The sequence below is a fragment of the Pyrus communis genome, chromosome 10 (assembly GCF_041283825.1).
Source record: "Pyrus communis isolate YQ-2024b chromosome 10, ASM4128382v1, whole genome shotgun sequence".
Lineage (NCBI taxonomy): Eukaryota > Viridiplantae > Streptophyta > Magnoliopsida > Rosales > Rosaceae > Pyrus > Pyrus communis.
The window spans coordinates 18204701-18218995 of record NC_142574.1 but is presented as its reverse complement, the minus strand read 5'-3'; the positions used below and the strand labels follow the sequence as shown (position 1 = coordinate 18218995).

The 14295-nt window shown below is 36.9% G+C and overlaps 1 protein-coding gene and 1 pseudogene across 3 annotated transcripts; both read left to right on the top strand.

Annotated features, from left to right (window-relative positions):
- Positions 1–3759: 3759 nt before the first annotated feature.
- LOC137730299 (serine/threonine-protein kinase STY46-like) lies at positions 3760–11238 on the top strand. Of its 3 annotated transcripts, none has more exons than XM_088678612.1 (16): positions 3760–4116; positions 4511–4625; positions 5373–5449; positions 5610–5729; positions 6170–6227; positions 7082–7192; positions 7403–7453; positions 7657–7832; positions 7951–8058; positions 8451–8524; positions 8624–8799; positions 8929–9024; positions 10119–10199; positions 10281–10334; positions 10562–10696; positions 10784–11238. In XM_088678612.1, exons 1-16 carry the CDS (start codon positions 3911–3913, stop codon positions 10853–10855), a joined length of 1710 nt encoding a protein of 569 aa, XP_088534738.1. In that variant the 5' UTR covers positions 3760–3910; the 3' UTR covers positions 10856–11238. The 3 variants fall into 3 exon arrangements, with proteins under 3 accessions (XP_088534738.1, XP_088534739.1, XP_088534740.1); XM_088678614.1 differs by having other exon boundaries at positions 3919–4116; positions 5389–5449; XM_088678613.1 differs by lacking the exon at positions 7403–7453 and having other exon boundaries at positions 3764–4116.
- Positions 11239–12931: 1693 nt separating this feature from the next.
- Positions 12932–14024, top strand: LOC137728260 (F-box/LRR-repeat protein 10 pseudogene; annotated as a pseudogene).
- Positions 14025–14295: the final 271 nt, after the last annotated feature.

The window sequence follows — 14295 nt, the reverse complement described above, 5'->3', positions numbered from 1 at the left end:
ACTATCATTAACACCACTTCCACCACCATGTCTTCACCACCACCTTACCGTGACTCTTCTTCATCCTTACCGACACCACCACAACCACAATTGTTGTCATGGGCATTATCACCAACCCTACTCGATCTAACCACCACCATCACCACCATCACCATGACCGCCACCTTTATCACCATCATTACCACCCCATCCTTAGTTCTCCACCACCCGAACATCACCCCGCTATCACAATCACCACCCCTGCTATTATCACAACACCAGAAACACCAACTTTACTACCATTATCTCGACAATCACCACGTGAAACTTTCACCACTATTGTTGCCACAACCACCTTACTTTGTCATGGTTATGATTACCAATTCAATAATGAGAAGTAAAAAAAATAATAATGCTCATTAATAGATTGGTAATTAAAAATCCATGACAAATCCACATAATTATAAAATATTTCGTCATTGAACTCTTTAGAATTCTGCAAAAGTCATTTAACACCCTTCTTTTCCACAAAATTATATAATTAAAAGTCTACGGAATTTTATGAAAACTCATCCATAAAAATAGAAGTCTACTAAATCCATAAAAGTATCACTTTAAAAACTCAATCGGGTCCATGTACAAATCTTAAAAATTACAACCCATAAATTTAGACATGCCCCACGGTTAATCAACATCGGTAGTCAAGATAGAAATCGTAGTAACAATTTCTTTCCTTACCTGATATGTTATCAAATTGTGAATCACAATCGTTTATTCAAATATACTATTATACCATAAGACTACCTCCAATGGTGACCTAAAACCTAAAAATATTTAGCCCAGAAAGTTTAGGTTTTAGCCCAGAAACAGTTTTTCTACTCCAACCATTTTGGCCATAAATTATCAAAGAATGAATTAAGGCTAATTTTTTTTAAATTAACTTTTTTTTTTTTAAAAAAAAAATTATGTAGACTATCTTAAATTAATTTTATGAACATTTTAACCTAAAAATATTTAAATTCCGATAAATTTTGAAAAATCACTGAATCAATCTTCCTCTCTGGAGTGTATTTGTCGAGGTCCTCCATTATCAAATTAGTTTCGTACCTTTCTTACTCCCTATCCCCTTCTTCCTTCATGACCAAAAACATTTGGGCCGATTCTTCTTGCCGACGGCACTGGTTTTTGTTCATTCTTGCCATTTCACTAGCAAATTGTGCACGTATCGGATCTTGGGACTTCCCTTTTCTCTTTGCTTCCTTTTGCTTATCTCTACCTGGGGGCCTTGGAAAAGAAGAAGTTGGGCTCATTTGGTCGACACCTTCATTGTCGGCAAAATTCACACCTTCATTGACATCATTTGGGGGTGGGGCTTCATTATGAAATAATCTTCCACATTGTTGATTTGCATCGGTTCCCCATCTCGGACAATCCTTGAGGATGTTCCAAGCATGATGCAACTTAAAAGCTTGATTTTTTGGTGTAGTTCTTGTCTTATAAATTGCCATTGCTTTGTCACCCTATGCAACAAATACATAAAAACAATTAGTTGCAAAATACTATTATGTACATGACAATGAAAATATCAACAAAGAAACTCACAATTTCTGAGGCGCCCCTTCCATTAGGCATGTCAACCATGGCTCTCTCCAAGCTTCCCTTCCACAAAGTGCACGCTTTGTTGATAATCTTCTATCGATCATAAACACCACCAACTTCCCTTCGACCGGCGTTGGAGTTTTCACGGAACTTATCAACAATTTTACCCCACAAAACCTTTCTATTTTGATTGGTGCCGACGGCACCATCTTCGCTAACAGAAATCCATGCCAAACATAAAGCAATATCTTCGTCAAAGGTCCAATTACGACCTCTAACATGCTCTTTTACCATCTCAAAATTTTTGGAAATGAGAAGAAATGGTAGAAAGAAAAATTGGAAGAATTGTAGGAGAAAAGTGAGTTTTGTGTGGATGTTTGAACAAATACATAGGTATTTATAGAGTTTTTGGTTCAATTTTAAGTTAAATTATTTTTTAAAATTATTTTAGCCGTTGGATTTAAATTTGGACCGTTAGATCTTTTTTTACCGTTAGATTTGATTATATTCGATCTAAGCCGTTGGATTCAATAAATATATAAATATAAAACTTAAAACAAATAATTTGAACCTAGACCGTTGGATTAACCAACGGCCCATTTAAATGGAGCCGTTGGATGAAGAAAAGTAGCCGTTGGACTACAGTAAAACTAATAGCAGATGGGACAATCTATGTGGGTGGGCTTTCAGCTGCACTGTTCATGCGCGTGAGGGAGATTGGGTTTTGGGGTGTGGGCTTCACAGGCCACTTTTCACTCTCATCCGTGGGTCCCACTTCAATTTGTGGGCTAAATTTGTGACTGGTATTTGGGTTCATTTTAAGTTTTAGGTTTTAGGTTTGGTTTAGGTTTTGGGTTGGAGTGGATTTTTTTTTTTGGGGGGGGGGGGGGAAGGGAAAATTTAGGTTATAAGCCACCATTGGAGATGGGCTAGTGTCTTTACCGTAAAAAATTCAAGTTTGGAGCGCATATAGCTTAAAAGAGAAGTGCCAATTCGCTACCCTAATGTATACGAAATTAGTTTTCTGTGAGATTGGTAATTTTATTTTTGGAATGCGCAATATACAAAATTACATGTTCAAGCAATTACAATATGCAAAAACACAGAGTACTTCATTCCAATGGAAAGAAACGTCAAAATAAAATACAAATAAGACACGAGTATGTATAGGTAAAACCTTCACCAGTTACTAGTCTCATCGTCACTTTCGTATTGTAACGAATCCAAACCATAATCTAATCTAATCCGTTATTAACTTATGCTGGTTGATGGCACACTACAATTGATGGAGTGACATCTCATGAAATCTTTTCTCATGTTAATAAATCATTGGGAAATTTTTTTATGCCACAAGTACTTATACACTTTTTACAATTTATCATATGAACTAAAATATCAAGCGTTTTGTCATAACAATTTTTCGAAATAATTAATTTATTTATCATGTCACTCTAGGTCCGTTATGTTTTCCATTCAAAATAAGTCATGACTTTGTTCAGGGTTGTTTTGGGCATTTCAACACCTCATTATCCGTTAATCTGTCATATCATCCTAACTCTGTTAAGTTTTCTCTGAAAACCATTAAATTTGAAGGAAATCAGTTGTAAATGTTGTGAACTGAAAGTAATATTTTCTCATTTCTTATGTAGTGCTTTGATTTTGAACATGATTAGACAATGGACTAATATTTTTGATATGTAGCAATGAAATGAAAGGGATGGCCATGATTAATAACCACGTTTGGACATGATTGACCATGTTGATTTCTCAAAGCTTACAACTACCACGCTATGTTTTTTAACTAACCAAAATTTAAAGATTTGTACAAAAGAGAAATGAAGAACTTGTGAAAAAAAGGTCAAAAGTCTGAAATAACCCAGAGCACAAGTAATGTGTGAGACACATGATTTATTTTGGATGAAAAACTTAACGATATTAGTGTAAGATAACGAATTAATAATTTTGAAAAGTTGATATAACAAAATGGCTTAAAATTTTCGATGATATGACAAACTGAAAGAAAAAAAGTGTGTAACTTCACATGACATTTCAAGATTAATTAAATTGTTAATTAATCAATTTCACACGCCAACGGTGCGCACTACGCCGTACAAAAATTTAATTTTAATTTCATTGTTGTTGTAATTTATTTATTTATATTATTATTTAAGTTTTCGGTTTCGACCCTCACTCTGAAATCCTCCGCATATAAACCCGGCTGTTCGTCGTTTCACGTAAAAAGAAAAAAACCAACCGACGATCCTCCCTCTCACTTTCTCTCTCCGCCATTTTTTCTTCCTCCGTTTTCTCAATTCCGTCGCGCTCGCCGCCAATGGTGATGGAGGACAACAGCGAGAGCTGCAGGAGTAGAGCTCTGAACAACGCGTCATCTTCTCCGGCTCAGTCTCGCCAGCAGAGGCAGAAGGTCGGGGTTTACAATGAGGTCCTCCGCCGCCTCAAGGACTCCAAAAACGACGAGGCTATTTGCCCGGGCTTCGACGACGAGCTTTGGGCTCACTTCAATCGCCTTCCCACTCGGTACCTTTTACTCCCAATATTTGTCTTGATTTTTTTCTTGAATTATTTATTTGTATATATTATCTATGCATGTATATATATTACTCTTACTAGCATTAATTTCTTATCATTATTTTTACTAAGATTTTTTTGCTGATTTCGAATCTGCTTTTTGAAAATTTGTTTCTGAATCTTGCATATGGAAATTTGTATCTGGAATTTTCCTTTCATTTTCTGCTACGTTATTACGTATTTTTCTATTGATCCAAACAGTACAAAATAAAGCAGATTTAGCAATCCTCAAACATATTATTCTACTGGTAATCGCTTCACTACTCGCGGTTTACTATTTTGTAGAATCACAAACAGCTTTTTGATGAGTTGAGGCATTTGATTGTACTCGCGTATTTTATAGGTATGCGTTGGATGTGAATGTGGAGAGGGCAGAAGATGTGCTTATGCACAAAAGATTACTGCATTTGGCTCATGATCCTGCTCATAGACCAGCGATCGAAGTCCGCCTTGTACAGGTTAGATGATCGACTACATATCTGACCTACTGCTGCGTCGATTGTAAAAGATTTTGTTGCCATTGATGCTTGAGTGCTAGCCTGTTTATCTTGTCATTTCTGTGGCCGGTGCATCGTTAATGTCACCGCAGATTTTGTGAGATCTTTTCTTGATTAAGCTTAGAAATCGGATTTGGACCAGGCCCCACTTGTGACTACACTACCTAACTCATGGAATGTTCATCATGTCACATTCGAAGTTGTTAGTGTTGTGCTAAGGAGTGCTCGTTTAACGACCTTAAATCCTTAAGAATGATTTCTCCTTGAACGGTTCCATTTGGAATTGGTTTCTCCGTGCAGCTTAGTTTCTTAGTGGCTATCCTTGTGTAAGATTAGATCTGTTGATCTTACTAGCTTAGGGTCTCTTTAATTGTTGGTCGTGTTGTGAGAGTCTAGTAGCTTTCCGTTAAAACTAGGTTATTTATCTCATAGCTACATGCTTTCTTTACGTGGTGGGGGGGGAGGGGGAATTTGGCACCCCTAGAAGCATAAAATTTTAAGAATACAAATGATTAAATGAACAGTTGAAAAATCCAATTTCAAACAAAGTCTTAAGTTTCATCTCCTGATGGAACTTCCCTAATAATTTCTTCTTTTTTCTTCTAGTTCTTTATATAAATTAGTTGTACAGACATTTATGCCCATTCATCATCTTCCTAAACTTTGCTGCATGACCTCATACCTTCTGGGAATCACAATATCGTGTAGGTTCATTCTATCGCAGATATGAATACAGATCCGGGTAAAGATGCTGCCCAAAGTTCAAACATATATAACAGACAAAGGTAATCTTATTTAGTTTCCTAAAAGTGTATCCAAATTTTTAATGTAGCTTCAAGATTTAACGCATATAGTCTGTGAATAAAAGGTGTTTACCTTCTTTTCTGTCATCCTACTGCACTGTCAAACATTACTAACAACTCCAGCTGGTTTTTCAAATATCAGTATACATCCCCCTCCAGCGTTTGGCTCATCTCCTAACCTCGAAGCCCCTGCACTTGAGGCAAATAAATCTGAAGATCATGATGCTGAACATGCTGTACATGCCAGAACTCAGTTTACTTGGTAAATAGCTATTTGTCTCGAGTAAATATGTTTTTACTGCATCTCTCTTTCTGAAAGACTTTATTTTGGCTCATGAGTTTTGACTACACTATTTTCACTTTCCCATTTAAACTTGGTTTATGAAAGGGTCTGGGAATTATTTCCTTTAAATTGGTTTGATCTTAGCCATGGACTTATTTGCTATTGGGTTCTGTTAATGGAGTTTTTTGCATGCTTATTGCGCTGCATGTTACCAGTGATCCATGCTAGCTATATTAACTGTACTTATCGATGCATAAACTTTTATTTTCATTTTTCATAACTGAAATTTTAAGTGAACCTGACCATTGGTAAATCAACTATATTTTATGCTCATGCTTTCTAATTACACTAGTGAAGCAAAGTGACTGCACTTGCAGATGAATATTAATGTGTTTTATTCATGATGGACAATGATGTAGGCCCATAGCGCATGAAATCGCTTTCTCAACAGACGATAAGCCAAAACTACTCAGTCAGGTATTTGACAATTTCTTAGTTGACATTAAAACTAAGTCATCATCATAAGATTTTTTGAACCTCTACGTGTGTGTGTGGACTTATGTGAGCTAAGCTTATGGCGACAAGCACACTTTGAGCTTGGAAATGTCGCAAATTACTAATGTAAAAACCAATGTTTTAAAAGGCTAAGGCGTAGGTGAGGAGTTTCATGAATAGCTCCACCTAGGCGAAAGCCTTGAGGCTTGAGGCAAAGCCTCACATGACCAAAGTTTTTAATATTATAAAAATATAATACTTTGATAAACAAATTAATCAACAATCAAACAAGCAATCAAAGACCAAATTGAGATTAGAATACCAAAAAACTCACTTGAATTTTGAACAAATTTTGGTGGTGTGGAGAATTTTGAAACAAATTGAATTATGAAAAACTCTTCTTCTTTGTGAAGACGCCGCCTCACCTCTTTTACAAAGGCAATGGGCAAAGCCCAATCTTCGACTTAGAGGGGTCCCCAGGAAATTTCAAGCAAGATTTTTAACTGTTGAAGGGTCCTGGGAACACCCAGTCAAGCACCTCAGCCACCTAGGCTTGCCTCAAACACGTCTAGGTAAGTTCAAGCCTACTCCTGCTGGCAGAGGCGTTTTCATCGCCGCCCTGCCTCCAAAGCCACCGTGGCACGCCTCAAGGCTCTTTTTTTTTTTTTCCTTTTTCAAACACTGGTAAAAACATAAATTCACATATTTTCAACTTGATTTTGCCTCTATATGAGGGTCACGCACATGAAATACATAGTTTTTCTTTGAATATTATATCTTCACACACCAGTACCTCTTATACTTCCTGGTCATCACTCTCATGATAAATTTGGCAGTTAACTTCCTTGCTTGCGGAGGTTGGGCTGAACATCCAAGAAGCTCATGCTTTTTCCACATTAGATGGTTACTCCTTGGATGTCTTTGTTGTTGATGGATGGCGTTACGAGGTACATACACATAATTTTAGACAATTCAATTCAATTGCTTGGTTTTTAATAAAGCATTTGTTTGCCTAAGAAGGTAAACATGATTTTGATTCAATAGTGTTTTACCGAAGAAGTATTACAACTTCAGGCTTTTCCAAACAGTCTGCAAGCAGCAGTTTTTTATTTTATTTACAATAAGAAACTACGTTGGCCAACTTGTTCTTGAAACAGGAAACAGAGAAGCTTAAGATCGCAATACAAAAGGAAGTTTTAAAGATTGAGGTGATTCTATTGTACTAGTTAATTTCTTTTTCGATTGAGTAGGGAGGATTACAACGAGTGATGTCCCATTTGTATAATGTTTCTTTCGTCTAATTTTAATTGAGGTGCATCCGTATCTTTTCCTTATACTGTAACCTTCCCATGATCTACGTGCAATTTCATGAGGAATGCATCATTCATTTGAACATTGTATTTATGTGCAGAGGCTGTGGCCGCCAACTCATCGATCATCATCTTTTGGCAGCGAGCACGATCAAGTAGTGATCAAAACTGAACCTGATCATCTGGAAATACCTAATGATGGGACTGATGTATGGGAACTTGATCCTAGACAGTTGAAGTTTGGGAATAAAGTTGCATCTGGGTCCTGTGGAGATTTGTAAGTTTTGAATTATAAGATAATTGTACTGTTTGAATCGGGTTTTTCCCTTTTTTTTTGTTCCCTCCCAGCCAAGCATGCACTTTTGAGTGGCGGTTGACTTTGGATCTTTTATCAGATATAAAGGTACATATTGTACTCAAGAAGTTGCCATTAAAGTCCTCAAGCCCGAGTGTGTAAATCCAGATATGCTGAAAGATTTTGCCCAGGAAGTCTACATTATGAGGTATATCAATTTATATTAACCTACTTGTGCACCATTTACATTGAACTTGACTTTGCCCTGAATCAATAGCCATGCGAGCTATATATAGCGCTTTGAATCCCGGAGAGATACTAGGCTGGTATGTTTTAGGGACATGAATAGGTGTGGTCTCTACAACTGTTGGGAATCATAACAAATGCATGCTCACTTGATCTTCTATATATTTTTAATTTGATTTGTATTCTTTTAAATGTTTGTGTTTGTCATGTAACATTCTTTTAAATGTTGGTTGTTCTCTTAACAGTTTTCTTTTCTTGTTTAAGGAAACGAGGAAGTGGTTGAAATCTACTATAATTTCTTTCCACAATACGTTTTTCTCTTCTAATTTGACAAAAGATTTCTGAAACTTATAGGAAAGTTCGACACAAGAATGTTGTACAATTCATTGGTGCGTGTACCAAGCATCCAAGTTTGTGCATTGTAACAGGTAAATTACAATGACTGTGTAACTTTGATGACTTGATATTTTCAAATAATGGTAGTTATTAGTTCCCCTTTTTTAAGATTTATTCTCGTCGTATGGCAGAATATATGTCCGGTGGAAGTGTGTATGACTACTTGCATAAGCAAAAGGGAGTTTTTAAGCTTCCATCCTTGCTCAAGGTCGCAATTGATGTTTCCAAAGGAATGACCTACTTGCATCAAAATAACATAATCCACAGGGATTTAAAAGCCGCCAATCTCTTGATGGATGAAAATGAAGTAAGAGACCCTCATGATACTTTAATTAAAGTTAGAAAAGTAATTCTTTGTCTAGTTTAGCTGCTAATACTTTAATGATCATTAACCTACCATTTCTAAAGCTTTTTTGATATATGCATCACTTTACAGGTTGTTAAGGTTGCTGATTTCGGGGTTGCTAGAGTAAAATCTCAATCTGGAGTAATGACAGCAGAAACTGGGACTTATAGGTGGATGGCTCCAGAGGTCTGTACTTCCACTTGAAAGTTCTGGAATTGTTTTCGTTCATTTCATCATTTAAGTTTTATATCTGTGTGTGAATATATATACAGACTAGCACAAATGCACGAAGAGAAGGATGGTGTTAGGGTTTAGGGTATACATATATTATAGGGAGCTGTTATGTTGACCAATCAGAAATCAAGTTTAAATTTTTGGTCCTAATTGATAGTCTAACAATAGAGAGAGAGAGAGAGAGAGAGAGAGAGAGAGAGTTGACCATTCAGAAATCAAGTTTAAATTTTTGGTCCTAATTGATAGTCTAACAATAGAGAGAGAGAGAGAGAGAGAGAGAGATTAATAGGCTACATAGTTTAAATTTTCCCTAATATTAAATAGAAATAAAGTACTCCATCAGCATTTAGTGTATACATATACATATCTTATAGGCGCCGTTATGTTCGCCAATTAGAAATCAAGTTTTAATTTCTGGTCCTAATTAATAGTCTAACAAGAGAGAGATAGATGGGTACTGTTAAGGAGAATAAATTTGTAGACAAAATTTGCAAACTAAATAATATTTCATCAATAGAAATAAACACATTTATCATCGTATAAATAATAATTCAATCATCAATTTCCATTTCATTTAGTTTTCAAAATTTTATTTACAAAATTTAGCCTTCCTATCATTATCTGAGATGATTATTAGACTACATAGTTTAATTTTCACAGAATTAAAATATATAAACTAAGTGCCCCATCGGCATCTGTGCGGGTAAACCTTAATGATGAGCAATTGGCAACCTTTGTCATCAATTAAGTAGTCAGCATGGAGTATTAGACTAATCTGGGTTGTACCCTAGGGTTTCTCATGCGCACAGCTCTCTTTCTAACTTCGGATGTCCTTCCTACGTATCACATTTTATTATGTCATAACATTATTATTATTATTATCATTTTTTTAAGTTTCTATTGAAGAATGCGCTTGAAAATGAAAGCAACGTTTAAGAAAATGGTTATTCGCAAGTCGCTCAAATTTCCGCCATGAGTCTGTCTGTGTTTTCCTATTACATGAATTCTAGTTGGCATTTCCTTACAACAGTTGTTTTCCATTGAAGGTTATAGAACACAAGGCATATGATCACAAGGCGGATATTTTTAGCTTTGGAGTTGTGTTATGGGAGTTACTGACTGGAAAGGTATTGCTTGTCGATAGCATTTATTTTATCATTTCTTTTACTATTGCTCTTGTTTATGATTTCTTCTGTTTAAATCGGCAGCTTCCATATGAATACTTGACCCCGTTACAAGCAGCCGTCGGAGTTTCCCAAAAGGTACACTATCATTCTACAATTTTGTTTAGTTAGTGACCAGAGACATATTCTTCTACCCTTGTTCAGCTACGATTAGTTTTCTTGATCACTAATTAATCGTTGGGAGTTGAAACCACTTGTGTAACTGGCTTAGTGCCCGCCCAGGGAGAAAAATGATAAACCCTTTGAGTGGTACATCTTTTATTCAAACGATGGACTGTGTATAAGTTTCCCTACCGTCTTTCCAGGGTTTACGGCCGACCATCCCAAAGAATACTCCTCCCAAGCTTGCCGAGCTGCTTGACAAATGCTGGCAGCAAGATTCAGCATCAAGACCTGATTTCTCAGAAATCATAGAGATTCTGCAGGCATTAGCCGAACAGGTATACATTCTGGTTGCAGTTACTTGGCAAAACATGTATTAAAATAATATGAGCAAAGGTGACTACTAAACCAAGTTTATTGAACAGATTGGTGATGGAGTGGAACGACACAAATCATCGGGAGGATTTCTGTCCGTCCTGAGACGGGGTCATCACTAACCAAGGCAAGCAGATGTTTATGACTCTACTTATCGAAAGGAATTAGTGCAGTGCGTAGTGCAGTGCGGGGAATTCCCCAACCATTTCACATACCATGTACAGTGCTACGTCCGACCATTAACTTGTTAGAGCCATTCTGCCTTTTTATTTATTTATTTTGCGTTTTCATATCGTAGCAGTAGTTCCGAATGTAATGGTAATGGGTTGGATGAACATGTTGTTGTGATGTTTAACAACGATAATGTTGTCGTGAGTTTCTTTCGATGCAAAAGGGGACAACAATGACAATATCTTATTAATGTGACTTCATTACTTTTCACTCGTATGTAATACGATTTAGAATCTATTTGGGAATATTTAAATAAAAGGTCTTTTGACAGAAACTGTTAACTTAAAGCTCTTTTGGCAGGAAAATTTAGAAGTAAGTTTTAGTTAGAAGTGCTTTTTAGAATATATTTATAATTGTATGTAATATGATTTAGATTTTCACTTGTATGTAATGTGATTTAGTATTTATTTGGGACTGCGTCTCAAACAATCAACAACTAAAAGCTTGTTGGAGTGGAAAAATTCAGATCCTCCAATCTTCCAACAAGTAAATCCTGTAACTGTGATGAGAAGTCCACGACACCATCTTCGCTCGCCATCAATGAGAGAGGAGGGGACCTACAAAAAAACACTCCGACGCTCAAGTTAGTCTTTGTTCAAAATAATTGCAAGACATTGTTAAGCTATCTGATACTTCCTTTTTTTCCTTCCCTGTTCTCATGGGATTCTAGTTCCTTTATAGACATAAAATACTTGGGCTCCAAGTTCCACTTTCTCCCTATTTCTCCATGTTCCATATTCCATGGAAGTGTTTGATCATGCTCCTTTATTCTTGCTACACTCTCCCAAATTTAGGTACTGGCTCATTGCTTAAGCCTTAATTTTTGCACCCACAGATGCCCCTTTTTTTTCTCTACAAACACATCATCTGAATTTGTACAGGAAGAATATTTCTTTTGCAAAAATTCATGTGACATCATTGGTATGATACAAACAAACATGTAAGATTTCATGTGGATGATCTTCGAACATGAGTTTAGCCCTCAGCTACGATTGTAGTTTAGTCTTTGGCTACTATCACACACACTAGTTCAAAAAACAGTTTACGCGACGTAGGTACCTTCGTCGCGCAAAGTAAAAAACCGTTGCATGAAAATTAGCCCAACGAAACCTTCGTCGTGCAAAGACAATGAAAGCAAGGTTTACGCAATGAAAGGACAACCTGCGTCGTGCAAAAGATCTTTGCACGACGACAACACTTACATGGTGCAAAATGTCTTTGCATGACGACCTCACCTTCGCGCGACGATAAAACATGCGTCGCACAGAGAAACACTTGTAGTAAAAGTGCTTATTAGCAATCCAAACGGACCTTTTAAGGTTTAATACAGATTGTGAAATGGACCCGGGTGCCAAAGTCAACCCAGTTTACAGCTCAATCTCCTCCTATGTAAGATTAAATTAGTTCGAAATGGGAGCATCACGGTTAGGGGCTAGAATTGGGTTAGGCCTCCAAAGTGTTAATTTCTGATACCAACGAAATCCTTTTTTTTTTTTTTTTTTCCTTAACAAACAATATTATTTACATTAAGGGAGAAGAGAGTAGGCTTAGTCTCATAATAAACTTCTAATAATGTGGTTCAAATTCGCCTTTGGCGAGAATCATACCTAAGACTTCTCACTTACAAATGAAGAGGAATACCACTAGACCGTGGTACTAAGTGGCGAACAAATGATATTATCTACACTAAGGGGTGTGGGATTGAGATAAGCCTCACAATGGGTTAACAATAATGTTGTTCAAATTGATCTTTGGTGAGAACCGAACCTAAGATCTCTCACTTACAATTGAAGAAAAATACCACTAAACTCTAGAATTAAGTGGCCAACAAAATTATATTTTAAACTAATGTAAGTTATAAAATGAGTATCGAACTCTCGTGCATAAAGAAAGTACACCGGCATAGTAACACATAATTTAGGAAGGAAAAAAAAGATGATGCTAGGCATAGTAACCTATAATTCTTTTCTGGCGTTCAACAGATTAATCAGCATGGGAAGTTGAAGCATCTCTCATTGGTTAGGAGCCAGGAGCATGTCATTACCCATTTTAGAAGAGTAAATGATCTTGGCTCCTCTTATTGGCTGACAAGTGCAAAAACATGGAAATCATATTTCTAAGTGGCTTCTGTCGTGTTACAGACAGGTTTCAAAACGATCCTGCGTTCTTGCTCCAATTATATAAGCTTAGGGTGTCTCATGGGACTCAGTTAATCGATTTGGTTTTTCATGACATTTCTGCAACTTCCCTTTCTTTAACACATGTTAGCTTGAGACGGTGCACTCTTTTAACCAACCATGCAGTGACTAGGTTGGCGTCTAACAAGGATCTGGAAGTTTTGGATTTGAGAGATTGCAGAAACCTCGGGGATGAATCCCTCCGAGCCACAAGCACTCTTCCAAAAGTAAAGACATTGTTGCTAGATTGCTCTGATATTAGTGATGTGGGATTATTGTATTTGAGACCAGTGGTTATAATTCACTAATTTCATTGTCTGTTAGAGGATGCAAGAAACTTACGGATAATTGTATCACTGCTCTATTTGATGGCCCTTCCAAGTTGGAGTTGCAATAATTAGACTTGTCCAATCTTCCTAATCTCTCCGATAATGCAGTTTTATTACTGGCAAAGAGTAGGATTCCGCTACTTGAACTGCGCATGCGGCAATGCCCACCCATAGGTGACACTGCAGTAATGGCATTAGCATCTATGCAAGTTGACGAGGAGAGGTGGCATGGTAACTGCTTAAGGTTGCTGGATCTGTTTAATTGTGGTGGGATTACCCTGCTTTCGTTTTGGTGGTTGAAGAAACCATATTTTCCAAGGCTGAGATGGTTGGGAGTTACGGGTAGTGTAAATAGAGATATGGTAGATGCTTTGGCTCCAAGTAGACCGTTCTTGCATGTTTCATGCCGTGGTGAGGAGCTGGGAGTTCAGCAAGGGGATACTGCCGATGATGTTTACATGCACGACTTTGATGAGATGGACGACCTTGAACAGTGGCTTGCAGAAGATGACTATGTTGATGACGATATGGTGAACGCAGGGGCAGTGGCGTGATCGGACACTTAGTTTCATCAATTTATTGTTTATAATGGTGGTTCTGTTGAAACTATAGAATGTATCATGGTTTTTCATGACGAACGATTTAGTGCTCTAAACTCGATTAAGGGGAGTGATGAGGATTTGAACCTGAAACGCAATGGGATGAAGAGGAATTCATCGAGACAATACACCATTTGCAAAATGTATCATGGTTTATTGATTAGTGTTTTACTAGGTGTTGTATGATCTACACCAAAGTTTAAACTTTAGAGCTTGTTTGATAATT

Bases quoted from the DNA above. Each gene is read 5' to 3' on its own strand.
- LOC137730299 (XM_088678612.1), top strand. From the start codon at position 3,911: ATGGTGATGGAGGACAACAGCGAGAGCTGCAGGAGTAGAGCTCTGAAC. The intron at 5,450-5,609 runs GTAATCTTATTT...TTCAAATATCAG, and splicing joins AACATATATAACAGACAAAG to TATACATCCCCCTCCAGCGT. The intron at 6,228-7,081 runs GTATTTGACAAT...TAAATTTGGCAG, and splicing joins AGCCAAAACTACTCAGTCAG to TTAACTTCCTTGCTTGCGGA.